This window comes from Ammospiza caudacuta, chromosome 1, assembly GCF_027887145.1.
Source record: "Ammospiza caudacuta isolate bAmmCau1 chromosome 1, bAmmCau1.pri, whole genome shotgun sequence".
NCBI classification, from domain to species: domain Eukaryota; kingdom Metazoa; phylum Chordata; class Aves; order Passeriformes; family Passerellidae; genus Ammospiza; species Ammospiza caudacuta.
Window position 1 is genome coordinate 35,586,648 of NC_080593.1, and position 20,225 is coordinate 35,606,872.

At 40.4% G+C, this 20,225-nt stretch overlaps 1 protein-coding gene across 1 annotated transcript in view; it reads left to right on the top strand.

Moving 5' to 3' along the window:
- The window catches only part of CHN2 (chimerin 2), a 158,065-nt gene extending 144,595 nt beyond the window's left edge, over nucleotides 1-13,470 (top strand). The window contains exons 10-13 of the mRNA XM_058801892.1: nucleotides 710-787; nucleotides 6,982-7,119; nucleotides 7,970-8,075; nucleotides 11,621-13,470. Coding sequence (XP_058657875.1) covers nucleotides 710-787; nucleotides 6,982-7,119; nucleotides 7,970-8,075; nucleotides 11,621-11,792 — 494 coding nt within the window. The 3' untranslated portion in view covers nucleotides 11,793-13,470. The remainder of the gene's footprint in view (nucleotides 1-709; nucleotides 788-6,981; nucleotides 7,120-7,969; nucleotides 8,076-11,620) is intronic.
- The last annotated feature ends 6,755 nt before the right edge of the window (nucleotides 13,471-20,225 follow it).

Sequence of the window (20,225 nt, forward strand, 5' to 3'; positions counted from 1 at the left end):
GATTTTGTTCTTAAGAAGACAAAGAATATTGGAACTTATAAGTAGGTTAGCACAGTGCATAGTTACAATTAGGGATTTGTGGATTGAAATGATTAATGGGTGTGTAACTCGGCTTGCTCTGCTGAGCTGCCCTGCATTTCATGTTGGTGTGGAGCAGTTGTGCAAGTGAGCAGATCTCTTGTGGTGAAAGAACTGTAGAAGGGATGTACTGGTGTGAGGAAGGACTGCATCCATCACATCTATCAGCTGTGTATATGTAAAAGCTGACAGCAGAACAGGAATGAATTGTGCTCATAGAGAAAGGCAGTCTTTTACTTGTGTTGCTATTTGTCATTAGGCAACTGGTAAAAGGAAGGGAGACCTCTAAAGCTTTATTAATTATAGCCAAATCCAGGAAAATCTCCTACATAAAATGAATAAATCGTAATAACATCACATGCCTCACCATTAGCAAATTGCAGTATTTTTCTCTAACACAATCAAATCAACCATGTACCTAACAAAATCAGAAAGTATAAATTCTAAAATACTTTAATCTTTTTAAAAAAAAAAATTACATCATCTTGCTCTTTCCTTAACTGCTCTGGAGTTTCGCATTACAAATAACATTTTGCTGTGCTTAGTAGGTCTGCTGTTCTTGCTTTATTGTTCTTCGACTTAAATACCTGTTGGTTACTGAAGCTAAGTTAACAAGAACTTTTTGTTTCAGGTTTAAAGTCTGAGGGCCTCTACAGAGTTTCAGGCTTTACTGAGCACATTGAAGACGTGAAAATGGCCTTTGATCGAGGTACACCATTTCTTAATCTTGTACAGTTTTAATCTAAGCTTTCAGTTCTAGGACATTTCAGATCTTTCAGGGTTTATATATGTACCATGGTAATGAAACAGACATAAAAGCAGAAGAACAGAAAGCAACCTGTCTTTTCTGACTTTAAAGTGATCTGTAGTCCTTTTCATAAGAAGAAATTATGTTTGATATTTGGAAGGAATAATTAAACGTGAGATATTGGTGTGTAGAAGCTTAAGTGGGGGGTTGGATGATTGCTAAACCCAGCAGCACAGACTAGGGACCTAGTATAAATGTGAGCATAGGTGGTACCAGGGAAAGTTGTTAGTCCTGTCTTTAATAGACTCAGCACTTTACAATACAATAATCTATTTATGAGTTTAAGGATCAGGAACTCCAGTTGGGAAGTCCTTCTGCATGCAGCCTTGTAGAAAGCGCTGCACCACTGTGCACATGATTGCATCTGAACAACAGGTGAGAGGGGCAGTGAGGAGATGAGTTGTACAGCATATTGAAAAACTAACAATTAAAACTCTACCTGATTACCATCCTCATAGCCCTTCTAATTGATTGAGCTGATTATGTTGGTTCTGGTTGTACACACAGTCTTTGCACACAGGACTAACTTTAAGTGTGTTATGTAAGTGAGCAACAGGGTAGGGCCTCCATTAACAGAAAATACCTTTGCAAGTACATTTGAGAAGTTACATGAGTATTCTTCTCATTTCTCATAAATAGTGGTTTCCTTCCTACCTAATTTTTTCAGGTATTTCCTCTGCCAAGGTAGGGAATAGGGTCAGACACAGCCCTGTGATCACAAGTCCATGGGTACGAGGCAGGTCCAGGCCAAGCCAGAGAGTCAGCCTGTGGGTCAGGGGAGTGACCAGGAGGGTGGATGGCCCCACACCAGCAAGGTGCAGCTGGGGACAGCTGTGATGTCACTCAGACAGGGATTGACGGCCCTGGGAGCCCATGGGCAGGAGATGGGGGGCTCCCGGGGAGGTTACAGTCCAGCAATGTCTATGGGAAGCACATCTTACACTTGCTGTGCCTCAGCATTTCTTGTTTGGAGGCAGTTTGTTATGCAGACATCTCCATAAAGAAAGTCCAGCCACGAATTTCTAAACTGGCTGTTTTAATCCTGAAATATCCTTTAAAAAATAATACAAACTAGTAAATATGTTGGATGCTGTGAACATATGCATACACACACATAGGTCAGCCATTCTTTGGGCCAGAGAGATGCACAGTGGTATGACTGCTGTCATGGCCAGATAGTGTTCCAGATGTGCCACATGAAGCAATGATCCCAGGAGGCTCACAGTCCTCATAGGTGCCATTCTGCTCCCTGCAGGTAGATCTGGCCTGGCAAACTCTTTTTTTCTCTGTGTTAATTCTCATCTAAGTGTAACAACCTGGATGAAACCCAGAAGGAGAGGCACAGGTTGTAGAGGGAAAAGCTGGAAGCAAGCAGATTTAAATTTATATCTGAGTATGACTTCAACATTGCTGCAGTTCCTTTGCAAATGCTTTGAAGCACTGGAGCCACTTCAGTTTATTGCCTATTTATTAAGTATACTCCTAGCATAGTTGATGGCAATGCACACTTGGATTAGACCTACAGCAAGGGAGACAGTGTGATTTAAAAAGACAGGCAGCACCTAGAAACAGGAAGGTGTCTAGCAGTATTGGATTTCCAAAGGAAAAAAAAAAGCATGAATAAAGAGGAAAGCAGAGAAAGCAAGAACAGAGCTTGTATACAAAGGCTGTGGGGAAGGCCAATGGGCAGAAATAGACCAAAATCTGTGTCTTCATTTTTTTTAACAGTTTCATGAGGGAGAAAGGGCTAAGAAAGGAAAGAGTGTTGCTATAAATAAAAAAGCATGAATAAAAGCAGGAGAATGAAGAACAAGATCATGTTATGACCTAGAGAACTAGAGTATTCAGGGACCAGAAGCTGACAACTTTCAACACTTTCCTGTTTTGAACATGTTTTTCCCTGAACTGGGGTGGAAAATCAGGAAGAGTTGAGAGTTTTTACAGGAAAGGATTTAAGGAAAAACAAAATAGGGGGTTTTATGTTCTCACTTGTGGGCTGTGCAGCTTGAAGATGGCTGTCACCTGGCAGAAGTTTGAATTGGCAAGACACTTCCAACCTGAGAGCTCAGGGCTTGTTTCCCTGTCAGATCCTTAAGAGACAGGGATGCCACCTGTCTGTGAGGGTTTTACAGAATTCATATTTCCACATTCACTACAGAAAAGAAACTTGGGGAAAAAAAAAAGTAAATTACAGGAAATTACCTTGGGGGGTGGGGGGGGGGAGACAGTCAAAGGAGATGCTGAGAGCAGGGATATGAACCAGAAAGAGAACTCTTTAATTGATAGTCTTGGCACACTACTGGAGGATGTACACTGTCCAGGAATAAATTTCATTTAACAATTTAAGGACCATTTTTTAACCATCTGAAAGCAAGGCTTTCAAACAACCTTCTAATAAGAGCAGGGATAAAAAACATTAGCTAGTTTTGTAAATGGAAGTTGTAGGGTTTATGAGAAGGTGTCTGTGGTAGCAGAACACTGCACTTCAGCATTCCAGAGGTGCCTCCCTGCCCATCATTTCTGGGTCAGTCCCCAGGCACCTGGATAAAATTCCAGGACACTTTCACATCTCCAGAAATACAGCGTTGAGTAAAAGGGTTTGAAAACAGACAGGCAAGGAGTCCTTCCATATGAATGCACAGGATGCACCCTTCAAATAATGCCATCAAGTGTTCTGGTCCCAAGCTCCTCATCAAGCCACAGGGGCCAGAGGACCGCAGGACACAGCAGGATGAGGCATGGGAGCTGACTTGGCTGTGGGGGACCTCTCCTGCTGATCTCATGTGCAGCTGAAGGGGTGCCATGAAGAGCAGCCAGCTCTCCCTCTGACTAATTCTGCCCTGACAAAGAGCCACTCACTTGGTGCTTCCAAAGAATTACAGCAAGAGCAGAAAAAAGTTCCCATCTCTGGAAGAGAATGGCATTCCACATAACAATACTTGAGCCAAATGTAGCTGTGACAGTTGGTTTTTAAAAGGGGTGAAGTTGGTCCTCATCTGATTTAAACTGCCTTCCAAGGCCCAAGCAGTGTAAATACCCCTACTGTAAATTTAGCATTGGGCTCTCTGAGGCTTTTACAATGTTCCATTTTAGTGATTTTTGTAATGAGAAGGAGGGGAATAATGTGGATTTATTTAATCTGGTGAATGTTGGTGCTGTAGAATGACAGTTGCTCTCTGTCAGCATTGTTGAGCTGTGGCGTTGTGGCATCCAGAGAACACCCATTGTGCGTTTTGTCCACAGAGCTGCCATTGTCACCACCACATTCTGTCCCCCCACTTGTTTGTACAACTGGCTGGTACAATACACTGGCTAAAAATATTATGCTGTTAAATATTACATGAGCACTTAGAGGCATCCTAAATCATACTCTTTTGCCAGTGTAGCTGAAAACCCGTCAAATGCCAAGAAAAAACTAAAAGAAACATGCTAGCATGGTAAAGGCTGTGCAATAAAAAAAAAAAAAAAACACTTAGGAGAAAGGAACTTAAATAAAACCTAATTCAGTATTCAGAGGGCATGGCTGAGGCTTTATGAATGTAATACTTATTCTATTTCATTCTGTAATGAACTACTGATAATTTCTATGGCATCCAAAATCAGCTGAAACCTTTAAGAAAAAGAATAAAAACTTTCTTTTTCTTGAGATACTCAAATTTCAACATAATACAGCAAGATACATTGAGAGTCAAACTAACAAAGAAAGAAAAATTATGGGGTTTGGGTAGAATTAGGTTTGTAAAGCTGAAATTGACTACGTGTTTGTAATCCAAAATATATAAAAACAAAACTACATTATCAAATGGATGCTGCAATTTTACTGAAAATATCAGCTACAATCCAAAAGAATTCCTGCATTGAAGAGTGAAAAAATTATTGTGGTAATGCAGAAGGTACCATGTAAACCACATGTAATTCATATATGCATACACACAAGAATCCTTACATATCTGCTAAAAAATGTGCAGGGTATATTATAACAGATGTATTGCTGGCTCACTTTAAAATAAAGTTCAGTGCATTTCCAATGCATTTGTATTTGTCTCTGAAGAGAAGAGTAAAATCTTTGACTCAGGAATTCATCATTTTTCCTACAGTAAGCACATATGTAAATAAGAAGTGTGTTTGAAATACATTGTGCTTTAAAGTACCTCGAGCTGAAGTGCCCCTCTAAGGAAGCTTGCTGGGCTGCTTTGTAAAAGTACTAAATAAATAACACTTCCATTTAGTATACTGGTGACCTGGATAATAGATGTAAGCTTGTGCTTTGCTATATCTGTTCTGATGCAGCTGCTGGCTCCTTGGAGGTATCTGTTTTCAGTGGAGCATTTTGAGTGCTCAGTGTCCATCAATTAAATGGAGCTCTCCACACAAAGCTTTACAAGACTAATGCTACCGTGCCTGGAATGTGTGGATTAAACAAAAGATTGGGGCAGTGCAAACATCCTCCTAGGGCTTATTGATGCTGTATTAAATTAAATGCTGATGGATGTATTCAGACTGCTCAGCTGCATCAAGAAAGGCTGTTTGTTTTAAACACTTAAGCATATAATCTCCTCTTGATGAGAACATGTAGTGCTATTAGTCTTAATGAGAATTATGTGCATACATTGGACAGGACATATCCCAGCAAGATTGATGCCATAAGTTTGTATAAAATGTCTGCAATCAATATAAACTCTTTTACTGTGCTGTGAGAGCCTTTATCTCCATCTTGGTATCAAGCACCCCCACTCATCTGTCTGCATCTGGGCATGTCCACAAGCCCTGTCACTGTGAGACAAGCAAGGCAATGGCTTTACAACATGTCAGCACCTTGGTGGCAGCAGCCCAAGCTTGTGCCTGCACCTCCTGGCAGACACAGCAAACCCCTCTCTGCTGCACAAGCAGGCAGAACCGTGCATCACCACGCTCACCATGTAATCCTCACCTGCTCCACCTGCCCTGAGGGAAGCCTCGTGTCCTTAGCTAAAGGGTGGGAAACAGGGACTACAGTTATAACTGAGCTCCAAGAAACCTGAGTTAAAGCTGGGGGTTAAATCCAGACAGTTACATCCCCTACTTAACCATCTTCTACTGGAAGACCACCAAGATAATGAGGTCCCAGGAAGGGAGGATGGCAGAATTTCTTGATATGGAGAAAAAATTATGAGGGCACTAGGTAATACAGAGCAGAGGTAGTCATTTGAACTTGAAAAATTATAGTGCTCCTCTATTGCTGCTACTTTTGTAACTTCACTCATTGCAAGCCAGGACTTCCCAACAACACCTGTAAATTTTAGGCCCATGTGTTCAAAAGTGCTCTTTCCTAGAGTTCTGACTAACTGTTACATTGTGGCAAACAAAATGTATGCCTTTTTAGATTCATCTGTTTAGCATTTCATCCATTACAAGTATCCATATTAATTAAAAACCTGTGCTGCACATTTCAGAATAATTGTATAGCTAAATTCCTTAGCATGCCTATTTGAATTCAGATCTTTGCCATAAATAAATAAGTCATGTATTAAGACATTATAAAATAGCAGAAAATAAGGCAGCTTTCGTTTCAGCTAATCACTATGGAAATGTTGGTACAAGACATGCAAGATTTGGATGTTTCTTGATTTTTCCCACTGGTCTCCTGAGGGTCATTGCAAATTTCTGTTATTTCTCTATGCCTCTCTTTCTCCAAATAGGGATGAAAATATGGTGCATATTCCTATGCAGATGGAAAATATTGTGTCAGAATAAATTATTAATAGCTTAGTTTCAGTGAATAAATGGGCTAAATGCAAGAAATATGTTATTAGCATGTTTTTTCATCCAACATTAAAACAGTATGTTTGAGGTGGTACACTGCAGATATGGATGCTGTAATCACCACCCCCTCCAAAAGATGTGAGCAAATAAATTGTTTACTAAAACATAAAGAAACTACCATTCCTCATTGATATACTGTAAACTTGGTAGCAATATATTCTCATTTAAGCCTTCCAAGCACTTTCAGGTTTATTCTCTTGTCAGGTTGCACACAATAAATCTGACTTAGAAGTCTAGCCTTGCTTCCATCAAAATTAGGGTGCTTTTAAACAGATTTCTTCCTCTTTTTCTAGATGGTGACAAGGCTGATATTTCTGCCAGTATTTATCCAGACATAAACATCATTGCTGGAGCACTGAAGCTATATTTCAGAGACTTACCAATTCCTGTGATCACCTATGACACCTATTCCAAGTTCATAGAGGCAGCAAGTAAGTATTGCTTAGCATTTGTACCAGCCTCTATTTACATTTCCCGTCCGTAAAGCTGTCCAGGTTAAAGGAAAGGACAGAAAAAATTGGGGAAATGGGCACTGTCTTCATTCCTTCTCTGCCATGTCCTTTATTCACATGAAGCTTTTGCCTGATTGTTCATCAGATGGGATGTCATGCAGGTTTAAAAAATAAAAGCAAATGTATGGTATCAAAGTAACTGACTAGTATCAGAAAGTGTGGTTTCAGTGTCTTTTTGTATGTCAAGATAAAAGAATAGTGTAAATCCTGCTCAAATTTTTAGAAAGATTGCCAAACAATTCTAAATGAGCACTGATGCTCAGTATATGTAGGTATCATTGATACTTACATATTTAAATACATTGAGAAATCCTGAGGTAATTCCATGCCATTTCAGTCTCTAGCTAAACCTACATATTCAAGCATAGTGTCCTAAAGTCATACATCTACACTTGATCTAGTTTTGAAGGCTTATGAAAGTAATCTTTTGTAACATATTTAAATAGGCAGTTCTGGGCAGAATAGTATTATGAAGCACTTAACAAAGCTCAGGTACTGTATCTAGACAGACCTGTAGATAGAGCTACAGACCATGGAGATAACTCCTGGGAGGTCTTTGTTGCTGATTTCTTTTTAAAACCTTTTTTTTTTTCTTTTTGAGGATGCAGAAATTGCTGATAAGCATCACATTTATGAGTGCAATATTTATCCCTGCAAGCACAGTCAATGGCTTGTAAATGATTCCATAATAATAAGTTATCTTCCTGATTTATTGCTGTGTACACATGGAAAGACCTATTAACATTAATCCTGTTTGGTGTTTTTACAGAAATCTGCAATCCTGATGAACGACTAGAAGCAATACATGAAGTGTTGATGTTACTCCCTGCTGCTCACTACGAGACACTTAGATACCTAATGATTCATCTCAAAAAGTGAGTTAATTGACATGCAGGGTAATTCTTGAAGAGCTTAACAATTTTCTCCTTTGAAAAGAAATATTACAGAAAGTCCTAATAAAGCTTCCATTAGGGCACTGCCTCTAAACCAATAATGTTACAGATAAGCAGACAAGCTGTTTGTATAAGTGCATATAAGCTCTGCACTTATGTAGCATAGATCCTTTTGCTGGCATATTATTTCAAACCTTTCAAGAGTTATTGACATTTGTCACGTTTCTCTAAGGCAGATAATATCTGAAAAATACCCAGGGGTAGGTGCTCCAGAGATGTGCTGCTGTGAGGCAGCACTTGACCATGCTTTGCTTCTGCCTCCCCTTACCTCCTGTTTTGTCTTCCTGAACAATAACCCTAAAAGGAAAGAGCTTTCTCCTATGAGTTGTTTCCTCACATCACAGGAAGCCAAGAACCAAGCAGGGTCTATTTTTATATGACTAGTAAAAGTAATACAGGTCCCACTTATATCTCTCTTGGTTTTGAACCTGTTCTGCCTCATTTGCTTTCCAAAGCTTCTTTAGACATACATAAGACATCCATGAGGGGCTTCATAAAGCTTCATAAGGCATACAGAATTTTCAAAAGTGCCTAAATTTAATTTTTTAACACACTTAGGAGTGTACCTCCAAGTTTAGCAAGTTTTCAGCTAGGTACCTAGAAAAATTAAGGACTGCTCCAAAGAGGGTCCATCACTTCCACTCATTTCAAGCAAAATTGTTTCTCAAAACCATGCTAACTCTACTGTGCTGCTTTGGGTATTTACATGCCTCAAGAGGTCTTCTTTGTAAGTTTTTAGAAATTGAAGCTGAGTACAGACTGGTGCTGTCTCAAAGCAGGCCTTCATTTATGGCTATATTGCCCAAGTTATTTCTTGTCTCAGGTTAAATTTTGCTACTTGGAAACAACAGAAGAAGGGATAAGGGAGGAAGAAAGCTACTGACCTTTTATTCAGAAAATCACTGATCTCTTCTTAGTTGTTCCACTACTTGCAACACAGCTGTAAATGTGGAGTACTCCCTGGGCTTCATCTACACTATTCTGCACTATTAATGCCAACCTCAAAAGACCTAAATTCATATAAAGCTGCATCAGAGAACTTCTGTGAAGTGAATTTCATGCTCTATCAAGTTCTCATTATGCAGAGACTTTTTCTCATTTTGAATCAGCTCAGGTCATTACAATTGAGTAATTTTTCCCCTTGATGGGACATTACCTGGGCATGCAGGAGCTTCTTTGGACTCTGCAGAAATGAGATGTGCAAATACCCACTCTTGTCAGTACATATGCATGGACAACTGATGGTGACTCACATTAGCTTTTAAGAAGGCCTGTGGAGGCTGTAGAAAAGTGACCTGCACACAGAATCGGTACTTTCATATCCTGGCAGCAAATTTTTACCTTCCCGCTTCTCATGAACTGCAGTCCAGGCTTTGGTTCAGCTGTTGACCTGAACTACTGATGAGGCAGGAAGAGTCTGAAATGCTGATTAGGCTTCCTCTCTCAAATATCTGCAAGTCATGCAATGAGTTTTCTCTGCATTCCAAATTGTAGCTTTTGGTGTCTGCATGGAAATCAAGTGCATGTCAGTTCCTATGGAGACTCTGTTGGGAGAGATTTGAACGTGAAAGGAAAGAATCATGAAGGTTCAGACTATGCTGTTCTGTAGATTAAACACAGAGTTCCAATTTCAATCCCCTAGGACTCTTCCTGCATGGATAAAACAGGCACCAGTGTAAGGGAGTCTATGTAAGGACTGCTGGGTCACAGCATCTACACCACTGCTCATTCTCAGTTGAAAAGAAACTCCAGTTGTTGTTAAAACAACAGGAAAATCCAGCAGAGGACAACATCAGCAACAACAACAAAAAAGAGTTTGTAGGTCAATTAATTACCTTTCTGATAACTTTTTGCTCAAAATTGAAGGAAATGCAATAGCATGAGCAGTCCCCCCTGTGGTGAAATACAGACAACTCCATCCACACTGACATTGCAGTCAAGCTCTGAATCTTCTCTGTGTTCACCCCAGCTGTGCAGCAAGCCCCACACTCCTGAACAGAGCTGCTAGTAAGACCTGTGTAGCTTTGCACAGCTGTTGAACATCTGTGCTGCATGCAAGCACAGAGGGAAAGCAGAGTGTCAGACAGACACTTGCTTCAGCTTCGAGGTGAAGAGGTGGCTTCAGCTTCCCAGCCTTGCTTTGTCTTTGCTCCTTGCAAAGCAAAGCTAATATATGTGCTAGAAGATGAGGATATATCTGTGAGTAGGGGCACTACTGGATTGCTGTCCTGAAAGCAAAGAGCAACAGCATTTTCCTGTTACAGAGCCATTCTTTGCAGAGAGATGACAGTAGAAGCACAACCAAGTCATATGTTTCAGCCACTTTGTGCTCCTGTGATGGCACGAGTGAATCCAGCTGGGAATTGCCATGGCTAGGGAAGGCCTCAGCTGTTGCCAGGAGAGCTGTCTCCAAAACCAGATGTGCTTCACCCTGGCAGAGCAGTTGTATGAAGGAGATGTGAAACCTTATCCAGCCTGCACTTCTCACAGGAAATGTCTGGTCCACGACTGATCAAGGACTGTGATGGATCAAGGGACTGTGGCTGTGCCACACCACAGTGCAAGAGCACTCTCAGGACTGAACTCAATGTGCCACTCAAATAGGACAACACTGAAGTGAACCAGCACTGCTACCTGGAGGGACACCTTGAGAACACCTTGCATTTTCCAGCAGGCCTGACTGATTTTCCAGACAGGGCTGTCTTCTCTGCACCTTGGCCAATCCTTGGTGGACTTTCTTTGCTTCAGTCACAAGCAGTCCATTTATTCTTGTATTTACATTATATGACCTATGTCAGCAAACAAAACAACCTGGGCTCTTCCCCGAAGTGCCTCTGTTCTCTGTCAAGGATAGGTGGCATTTAAAGCAGCCCGATTTAAGCCACCTCTCCAGGCAGGTGCAGGATTCAGCCTACTCCTGAAGTGTAACAATGAGTTGGAATCACTCAGCTCCTGGTTGGCCTGAGGCAGCTAGCAAGGCAGAATATCCATGTGAAGGTTCCTGCAGGCTGGAGTCATGTCTGAAAGCATCAGTAGTCCAAGGAAAATCCGTGCCTGTATTTGTGGAGCACACCTTCACCCCCTATGTGATACACACCAAGCACAGCCTGCCAGAGAACTGCAGTTACTGTAGCATAGAGAACTGCTCCATACATCATCATTTAAATCATATTTATGCCTTAAAAAAGCAATTGGCACTAATTCTTACACCCTAACAGACAGCCACATGGAAAAATCACTGAAGAGGCCCATGAGAGGTGTTTAAAGGCAGTAAAAAGCTCAGTCCTACCATAGCTGCATTGTACTTGTTGTGGAAAAGTAATAATATAGAACTGTGAAACAGTTATTATATCTAGAAAAAATGTCTACGCACCAGTGCTTCATGTGAAGCAAGACTACAGACAAAGATGCAGATACTCTTTTTTTCTGGGAAGTGAGCAGCTAATTTTTTTTTTTTTCTATTTTAGGGTTACCTTGCATGAAAAGGAGAATTTTATGAATGCTGAAAACCTGGGAATAGTGTTTGGACCTACTTTAATGAGACCTCCAGAGGACAGTACCCTTGCTACACTGAATGACATGCGGTACCAGAAGTTAATTGTGCAGATTTTAATAGAAAATGAAGATGTTCTCTTCTAGTCAGAGAGGCATATCTTCAAAGCCATTTGTTTTAAGATAATTAGTCTGAAGTAAAAACAACATTTCTTTAAATTTTTTTTAAACAGAAAGGAAGAGTTCCTTGACTGCACTTCAATTTCTGCAAAGTTGCAGATGGATGCCAAAATGTTTAGGGAAAGCCTATGTCTCATAGACATATGCCTCTTTGTAGAAGGGAAAAAGAAGGTCAGAAAAAATCCTCTTACCTTGTATCTTTTGCCTTGCCTCAGATGTATATTTGTTTTGAAAAGTTTCAAACAATTTTATTGTTAACTTATTAAGAAACACAAAACGTATTTTAATATGGCTAGAGAAGCAAAAAGGTACTTAATCAGTGTTACTTGTATATGCCTATACCTTTCCTTCTTCATGAGACGTAATTATATATGTCAGTTGTGAAACAGAACCTATATTATAAAGATATTTTTACTTTACCTAGCTGAAAGAATGGCATTTTATTTTAGCAAACTATACATCAATGCGGTGCATTGATTATTTTCACGTAATTATTTCCTGCATTTTTGCTATGATATATTGAAAACAATTGCCACTAATGCAGTATTATCCTGACATACCTCTTCCATTGCAAGTGTTTTAAAGGAGAATACATTTCTTGTGCATATTTCAGTTTTTCTTAGATTTCTTTGCATTTAGGCACTAGCACCCTAGGATTGTACACTTCCAGCCATTTGCTATTTCCCAAAACATATAGTATATTCTCTTTTTTTATTTTTTCTCCCATGTAAGATAAGGTCTTGAGAATTGTTTTCAAAGTCCTGGTGGTAGTTTCAGTTTCACATGCCAGATTTTTCTCGGATTACAGTAATATATAAGTTGCGTGATGCTGGGACACTGGATATTTTCTGGCCTTGTTGAAAGTCAGCACTTTTTTGGGTGAATGATGAAGGATTTGGTTTTTCTGTAAAAATTGACTTATGTTTTGTCATGTTTCTCTATTTATAAATGTACAGTAAATCTGCTAAAATTGTAGGTATTTATCTTGAATGTGTTTCCTGATGGTTTGTTAGAAAAAAAAAAAAAAAAAAGAAAGAAAGAAAGAAAGACAGAATGTGTAGGATATGTGGGAGCTGGTAAATTTAATTATTACCAAATTTTAATATTTTTCTCCCCTCACAAACATTGACCTACAGAGTTCATAGTCTAACTGCAACTTATTCCTAATGTTAAAACTGTTTCTCAGCATTAAATGTTTCTGCAAGCGTAGAAAATCAACATACTTTACTACCAAACTCAATTTTCAGTACAAAAAAAATTCTAATACTCCCTCATCTTGATCATTTGTATCATATGCTTGGTAACTCAGTGATGCAGTTTCCTGAATTATTTCAGGGTGCACATGTTTCTATTCAAATTGAAAAATATGTGTAACTATGATAATGAAGAGAGGTAGAGGGTATGACTGTAAATTTGTTGTCTTCTAGAGAAATAACTAAGGGCTAGATAGATTAACCCAGATTGCAGAGCAGGTGCTAAATAGTCTGAGTTCCCAATACTTCCATAGATCCTCCTGCCTTGTACAGGACTATTTGTTGTAGGTTATGTACTACTTAATACTGTCATAAAAATGATCTGGAAATGGTTTTATTTTGTGAAGTGAAATATGCTTTGTAATTTATGATAGTGTAAATGGAAGGAAAAATCCCATTAAATGTGTTAAAAGAGTTTTGGTGTCTGTCACTGACTACACGGCAAGCTGCCAAACAAAAATCAATTGCTAATTACCATTCTGACATTGCTGGAAACTTTCCTGCTCAAAAATTTGAACAGTTTTACTGCAGGTCACAGTTTCAGATTGGCACCAGGTTGCCCATACCACCACAGCCAAGCACATGCACACATGTATTTTCAGAGACCACCCCGAACCACCTCTACGCAAAACTTCAAACAGGCAATGAATCTCAACATCACTTTCATCAATATCTGAGAATCAATGTCATCAGAGTATTTTTCCACACTCTTGAACACAGACATTTGACTAACAATGGTTTTTCTGGCCAGGTGCATTATGAGCTGTTTTTTTAAAGGTAGAACACAGCCATCTTTAGCTTGTCTCACTGCCTGGAATCTCCAACACATGTTCCATCTTAAGGATTTGATGACAGTACAAGGCAGTGTGCCTAGAAGCACCCATGCTGAGTGTCTGGAGAGCAGTTTCTAATCTGTTGGACAGAGGGATGAATATGATTCTGCATTTTAAAAACAAATATCTACGAAATTGCTCACCTTTCACTTGGCTAACTGATCAGCCGATGTCCAGCATCCTCGGGGCATGCTGAGCACGGAGGTACAAGGCCCCTGTCCCCTCCACACCTCATTAGTGCCACCTTGTGCTGCGCCTGCTTCATCTCCTGTCGGAATTGCTGTGCCCATCACTGCTGCACCTGGGGTTGAGTGGCACAGTGAGGTCAGACCATTTCAGATTCATCATCTGAGGAAGTAAAAAGGCAGCAGACTTCCCTCTACAAAACTCACTGCTGAGACAGTAGAAAAATCATGCTTACCTTTAATGGAAACCTATAATCCAGTACACAGGGCGGGGAAAATGCGTTTGACTGGATTGAACCAAATCCTTCCCTTTGCTTCAAAGCATCCAGCAAGAGCATGATGATTTATCTCACATAAGGCACTAGCAGCAAGTAGTAAGAGTCCCTTGAAAGATGCTCCAGGAGGCTGTGTGTAAGCCATGTAACTTCTCATTTCATCTCAAGTAGAAGACATTTCTGCACCTCTGGGGGCAGGTGAGACACCAGTGTCTGACTGCAGGGGATCCTGCCTGCAGCCAGGTGTTCAGCCCAAACCTTGTTCTCCTCCAGCTATTGGAGAAGGCCTTTGGTGAAGCAGCAAGTGCCCTCCTGCAGCCACCCACTCCCTATTCCCACCTGCCATTCAGCTGTCCCCATGTTCTGGGTGCCCTGTTCTCTGTACACCTTCACAGCAGCTGGGGGGAGACAACTTGCCTTCCATAAAGCTGAAGTGTCTTAGCCACGATCAGTGAAACATCACGTCAAAGTTATGTTAATGGTTTGTAAGGTGGGAGCTTTCGAGAGTGCTGTGGAACAGCTGAAATTTCTTCTTTATGAGACTCATTGCTGTCAGGTTTAAGTATTTGGAACCCACCAGGGAAGTGAGCAAAGGAATTTTCTCTGACACCACCACGCTGGCGACAAGGCAGCATGCTGTGTGTCTGGCTCCAAAGCACACACATCCTGAGAGGGCACCGGACAGGGAACTGTCAAAGGGTTTCCTCAAATGAGACACCAATTTGGGGCTCCTCCACCCAGACACCAGTAGCTGAAAAACTTAATTTCCTGCTGTCAAATACTATTGGAATTGGACAAAGGATGTAGAAGTTACTGAGTAAGGAGAAGTGTTTGTGGGGGGGAGGGGGAAGAAAGAGAAACAAAATACATAGTAAGGAAAACTTTTTTTTAAAGTGAAGTTACAAAGTACAAAGAAGACAGAGCTTTGTTCTCAACTCTCTGCTTTGCAAGCTAAGGTCAGTTTAAGCTACAAAACAGGTCTAACACAGCACAAACCTGGGTGAATTGGAACCACATTCATTTTATTTCTAAAGAAGAGGTAAGTTTATGCTTTCCCCCACATATAACGTTCTCGTTCTCAAAGCTCAGACAACACTTGAGTCTTATTGACAGCGACCGTGCTGCAGCGGCACTTAGCCTAAGACTCTGGGAATTAATGTATCAGGTTTAGGGTCTCATCTGAAACAAGGTTTTGGACAGACCTGGGCTGTGTACTACCGGGAAACACAGCACACGGGAGGTAGAAGGGATTGCAGGTGTGGTTAAACTCTGGGCTTAGTGAGACCTTGGAGAGTGCTGAAAATACCTGGAGTAATAAATAGCTGAACTGAATCACAGAATCACAGAATCACAGAATCTTAGAATAGTTTGGGTTGGAAGGGACCTTTAAAGCTATCTAGTCGAACTCCTCTGTAACTCCCTGCAGGAGCCTGTCTGACCATCTTCTTATCTTTTTTATCAACAAGTACAGAGAGAAGTTCTGCAGAAAAGAGAGAAAAAATATTGCAGTGCAAATAAACCCCCTACTCATACCCAGGGACTGAAAGCACAAGAACTCTTTGAGTAGGGAGGTAGTTTACAAACACTTAGGCAAGAAGAATGCCATCTAACTGGATCTTCAAAGCAGTATTACATTGTTATCCCTACAGCTATCTAAAGGGAATGAAGAGACTATAGGGCTAATAGAGATAAGGATGAGAGCATCAATAGGCTTTATATTTTTAGCTGTAGAGATTATTTCCTTGATTAAAGAAAACAGTTAAGATTCAGAAATCTGAACCTTAGGGAGCTAAGATTATTGCTGAGTGCTCTAGGGCCTGCAGATTCAGGACATCAGTGGATCTTATATGGGGCCATACTTTACACTATCTTTCTCCAAAGGCATGGTGTTCTGAATATAATTATGCTGATGCTACAGGTAGTGCCAGGACTGGGAATTCAAAGCCTGAAGGACATGGATTATTGTAGGATGTTTTAAGGACTGCAGTTAGGAAGAAAGCTTGTGTCAGATGGAGCAAGTGCTTCATGAGCTACAGCAGAAATGAACAGCTGCTTGTAAGTAGAGAAACTGTCAGGGTTCCATTTGCAGCAGATTTGGGGATGGCACAAACCAAGGTTGCCACTGGAAGCTGCTTTCATTGCAGAGCCTGAAAAAGTGCCAGTCAAAATATTCTCTCTTTTCTTGAAAGTATGAGCCATTTGCTACCACTAAAAGGAATGTTATAATGAGGAATAGAGTTAGATCTTGAAGAGCATAAATTGCTGCCAGCCATATTTGAAGATACCTTAATTTCTGTTCTACTGTAGGGCACAAATGATGATCAATGTACAGAAAAATCCATATTAATTACCACATGCTGCTGCCCAAGAACTTCAGGAGACTGGGCTCCATAGGTATCATAACATCCATAGGTAACAGTTAGGGATAAATTAGTAATCCAAACATTGAAGAACCAGACTTGTCACTGGAAGTTGCACAGCCCTCAGTATCAGGAATAGGAATGATCCTATAGGGATGTGTCAATAAGGAGCTATTGTTCATGGTGGGGTTTTTGTTGTTTCAGACATGAGTGTCAGAGTTACAATTAAAGTAGGAATTAATTAAAGTAGGGACAGACCTTGGAAATCTAAAGCCCTAATGACTGAGTGGTTCCCAAAGTTGTGAAAACTGCAGCATGTTGGTATCACTAATGATCAGCTCTGTCTTTCCAAACAGTGCATGGAATCTCTGTTTAAGAATAGGGATGAACAGACTGTTTTGCAAGGCCTTCAGAGCTAGGAAGGGTACTGGTGTCAATAGCCACCACATAAATCCTATTTTTCTGATCTGCTGAAGGAATAGGACCTTAGTTTTATCTTCAGATGCTGTAAGGGTGAAAGAAAAGACAAATTTTAAGAGTTTGGGATTCAAAGAATCAAACTGCTGCTGGACATACAAATGTAAGAATAGGGCTGGTGTCAGAGGCTGGCTGGGAACTGAAAATTTGAGGAGCTGTGTTTACAGTCTGCTTTGATGAAGTTTTGGGCCTTGTAGTGTTTTAGGTAAAGTTTCAGAACCTGATGAGTTCTGAGACAGATTTATTCCTGCAGCTGAACTTCCCACTGAATGCGAATGAGCACTAGCACTAAGCTAACACCTTGCATTCCACTACAGGACTAGTTCCCTTCACAGGGCCCATGTAAATAAGGATGTTGTCTGCCCTGGTGTTGGAGGTAAGATCATAAAACTTAAGACTACATCTGTGTCAGTCAATGAAATGGAGTCAAGGCAACCATGCCCTATCCATATTACATTGTACTTAAATAAGGTCCTCTCAGTGTCACCTGTGGCCTTTGAGACTCATTTTTTTTCTAGAGGCACTGGTTCAAAAATTGTGTAAGGGCTGTGTTTCAGCCCACCAAACAGCTGCTTTCATACCCAGAAGCTATGCTGCAATGCATGTGCTAGACTCTTAAATAAGGAGTGGTTGTGAACTGAAGTGTTGGAGGGTGCAAAGCCTGTTGCAATAAAGCTGGGGAGGGTGACAAACTTTCATCCATCCTGCTTAAGAGAAATAATCCTTTGCTCCCACTGCCTTGAAACCATGCCTGAGCAGTGCACATACAGACAGAGGCCCAAATTTGAAATTATGCCAGGGAGTCACCACTAATAGGCTAAATACACCAGGTGCAGGGTTAAAACATATGCCCTGGTAATAATTTTTTTTCTTTTTTGTTTTTTTTTTTTTTCTTTTTTGTTTTTTTTTTTCTTTTGGCAGGGCAGATGTAGACTGGTAATGAATGCTGCAGTTCCACAGTCTTGAGCAGCAGACTACTGTCAACAGGGAAAATGTTCTTGCCCGTTATAAAATGGTTGGAGTCCTTCCTGTGGTTATTATAGTAAAGCTAAAATTTGAGACGCCACTAGCACATAGAAATCTAAATCTAAGAGAAATTAAATTATTGCTGGCTTCTGAACTGGCAGCTGGACACAGATGGGAGACAGTTGTTTGTATGATCTTTTCCTTTGCACAGAGGTCCATTGGTTTAAATTGATGTAACATTTAGGCTCTGAGACTTAGGAGTTCCAAGAACTGGTTTTAATGCTGAATGTTAAAGGGCCAACTTGTGCCAGGAGGCCAGGAGGTATCAGTGTTGCTTTTTTTTTTTTTTTCCTATGAGCCAATTGCTCAGTTGTGTATCAGGGCAGGGTTAAGAGTTTAATTGAAACTTGAAGATACAAATGATGACTACTGGAAGATATTCAACAGGAAGATGGACCTTAGCAGTGCTCTGCTGTCTGTAGGTGCCAGTGCCATGCTCTTTTCAGTTGGTGTGAACACTTTCTTGGCCTTAGCATTAGCATTTGAGAAACCAAAGTTTCAAACATCCAGTATATTTGCTGGATGGTTGGGGTTTCAGGGTAGATGAGAGCTCTGATAGAAATATTCACTACTGCATGTTTTGCTTCTTCTTATCCCCTTGGTATAATTGTAACTGCATTTAACATCAGAGCTTTGGAAACCAAAGGGTTCCATAGTGTTGGGAAGGCTGATGTCTGCAGTGGACAGTGCCTCTCTCTGCCAGTAGAGGTGAGACCCCTCAACACAATTAGATAAGGTGTGGCTTGGCAATCCAAGCTTTCCAGAGCCCAGTTTCAACATGAGAACAGGAGGGCTGGCAAAGTTTTGAAAAAGGATAGTGGGAACTGCATGGAGCACTATATTTTTTTTTTACTCACTGCAGTAACATTTAGGGGTTGTAAATAAGATTAGTTTGAGGACTGACATTCAAATCAGTCTTTGAGAATCTAAGTCTTGAAAATACCAGGATATTTCTGAATTTTGGAGACCCTTCAGAATTCTGAAGAAGCTTATATCAATATGGTTCAACTGTACACAAAAGGAGCATGTTATAATGTAAAAAAAGTCCTATAATTTTATTTTGCAGTGTACTGGGGCATCTGCTAGCATCCTACATATCCACCCTAGCTGGGACTACAAAACCCCACTGATTTTTTTTATCCTAGCCTTTATCCCTGCAAAGATAGGACAGAATTTCACTGCAGTAGTCTTATTAGATGAATGTGCTATCCAACATCCATGCATTGAAATAGGCAATATGTTATTTACTTTTCTGTTTAAATAAACACTGTAAATATATGTATACTGAAAGAACGCAACAAATAGTGTTGCAGCAAGAAAGGGAGAGAGCATACATTTTCACTGTCGGAGTTGTTTTGGTATAAACACTAACCTTAGTGACAATCTTGTGGAACAGCATGTTGTGACTTTCAAGAGCAGAGCAGGTTTTGCTGTCCTCCTGCACCACCACAGGGTCACACAGGCAGCATCCTCCCACTCCCACATCTCTTACAAAGCCTCCCAACCTGCCTCTCTCTTTTCAGTAGACTCTGCTGTCAGTACACTGTCAAAAAGGAAAAATCTCTCCTTCTAGGACTCTCTGAAATGGGTTTAACTGAAAAAAACCTCACACTGATTTGATGTAAGTTTGGTGTTTTGTGAGCTAAGTGGTCAGGTGTATGGTAATCAAAATAAAATAAGTACTAAATGTTTTGTATAAGCCTGTTTGCGGACTGAAAGCTATAAAAGACAACCAGCAATATTTTTGTGAAAAGAGCCTTTAAACACAAAAACTACCTTTATTTCTACATAAATTCCCTTTTCCCCAGGCACTTTCCTGGGACACAAGATGGAGAGAGATGCAGGTGTTCTCTTTCTCTACAGATACGAGTAGCAAAGCAGTAGGTCACAGTCACAAGGAGAAACTTGACTCTGTGGTCTGCTACCATCCTTGGCCCAAGAGAGCCTGATGCCCTGGTGCTTTGTGTCTTGGAAAATGTAAGTTGCTTACT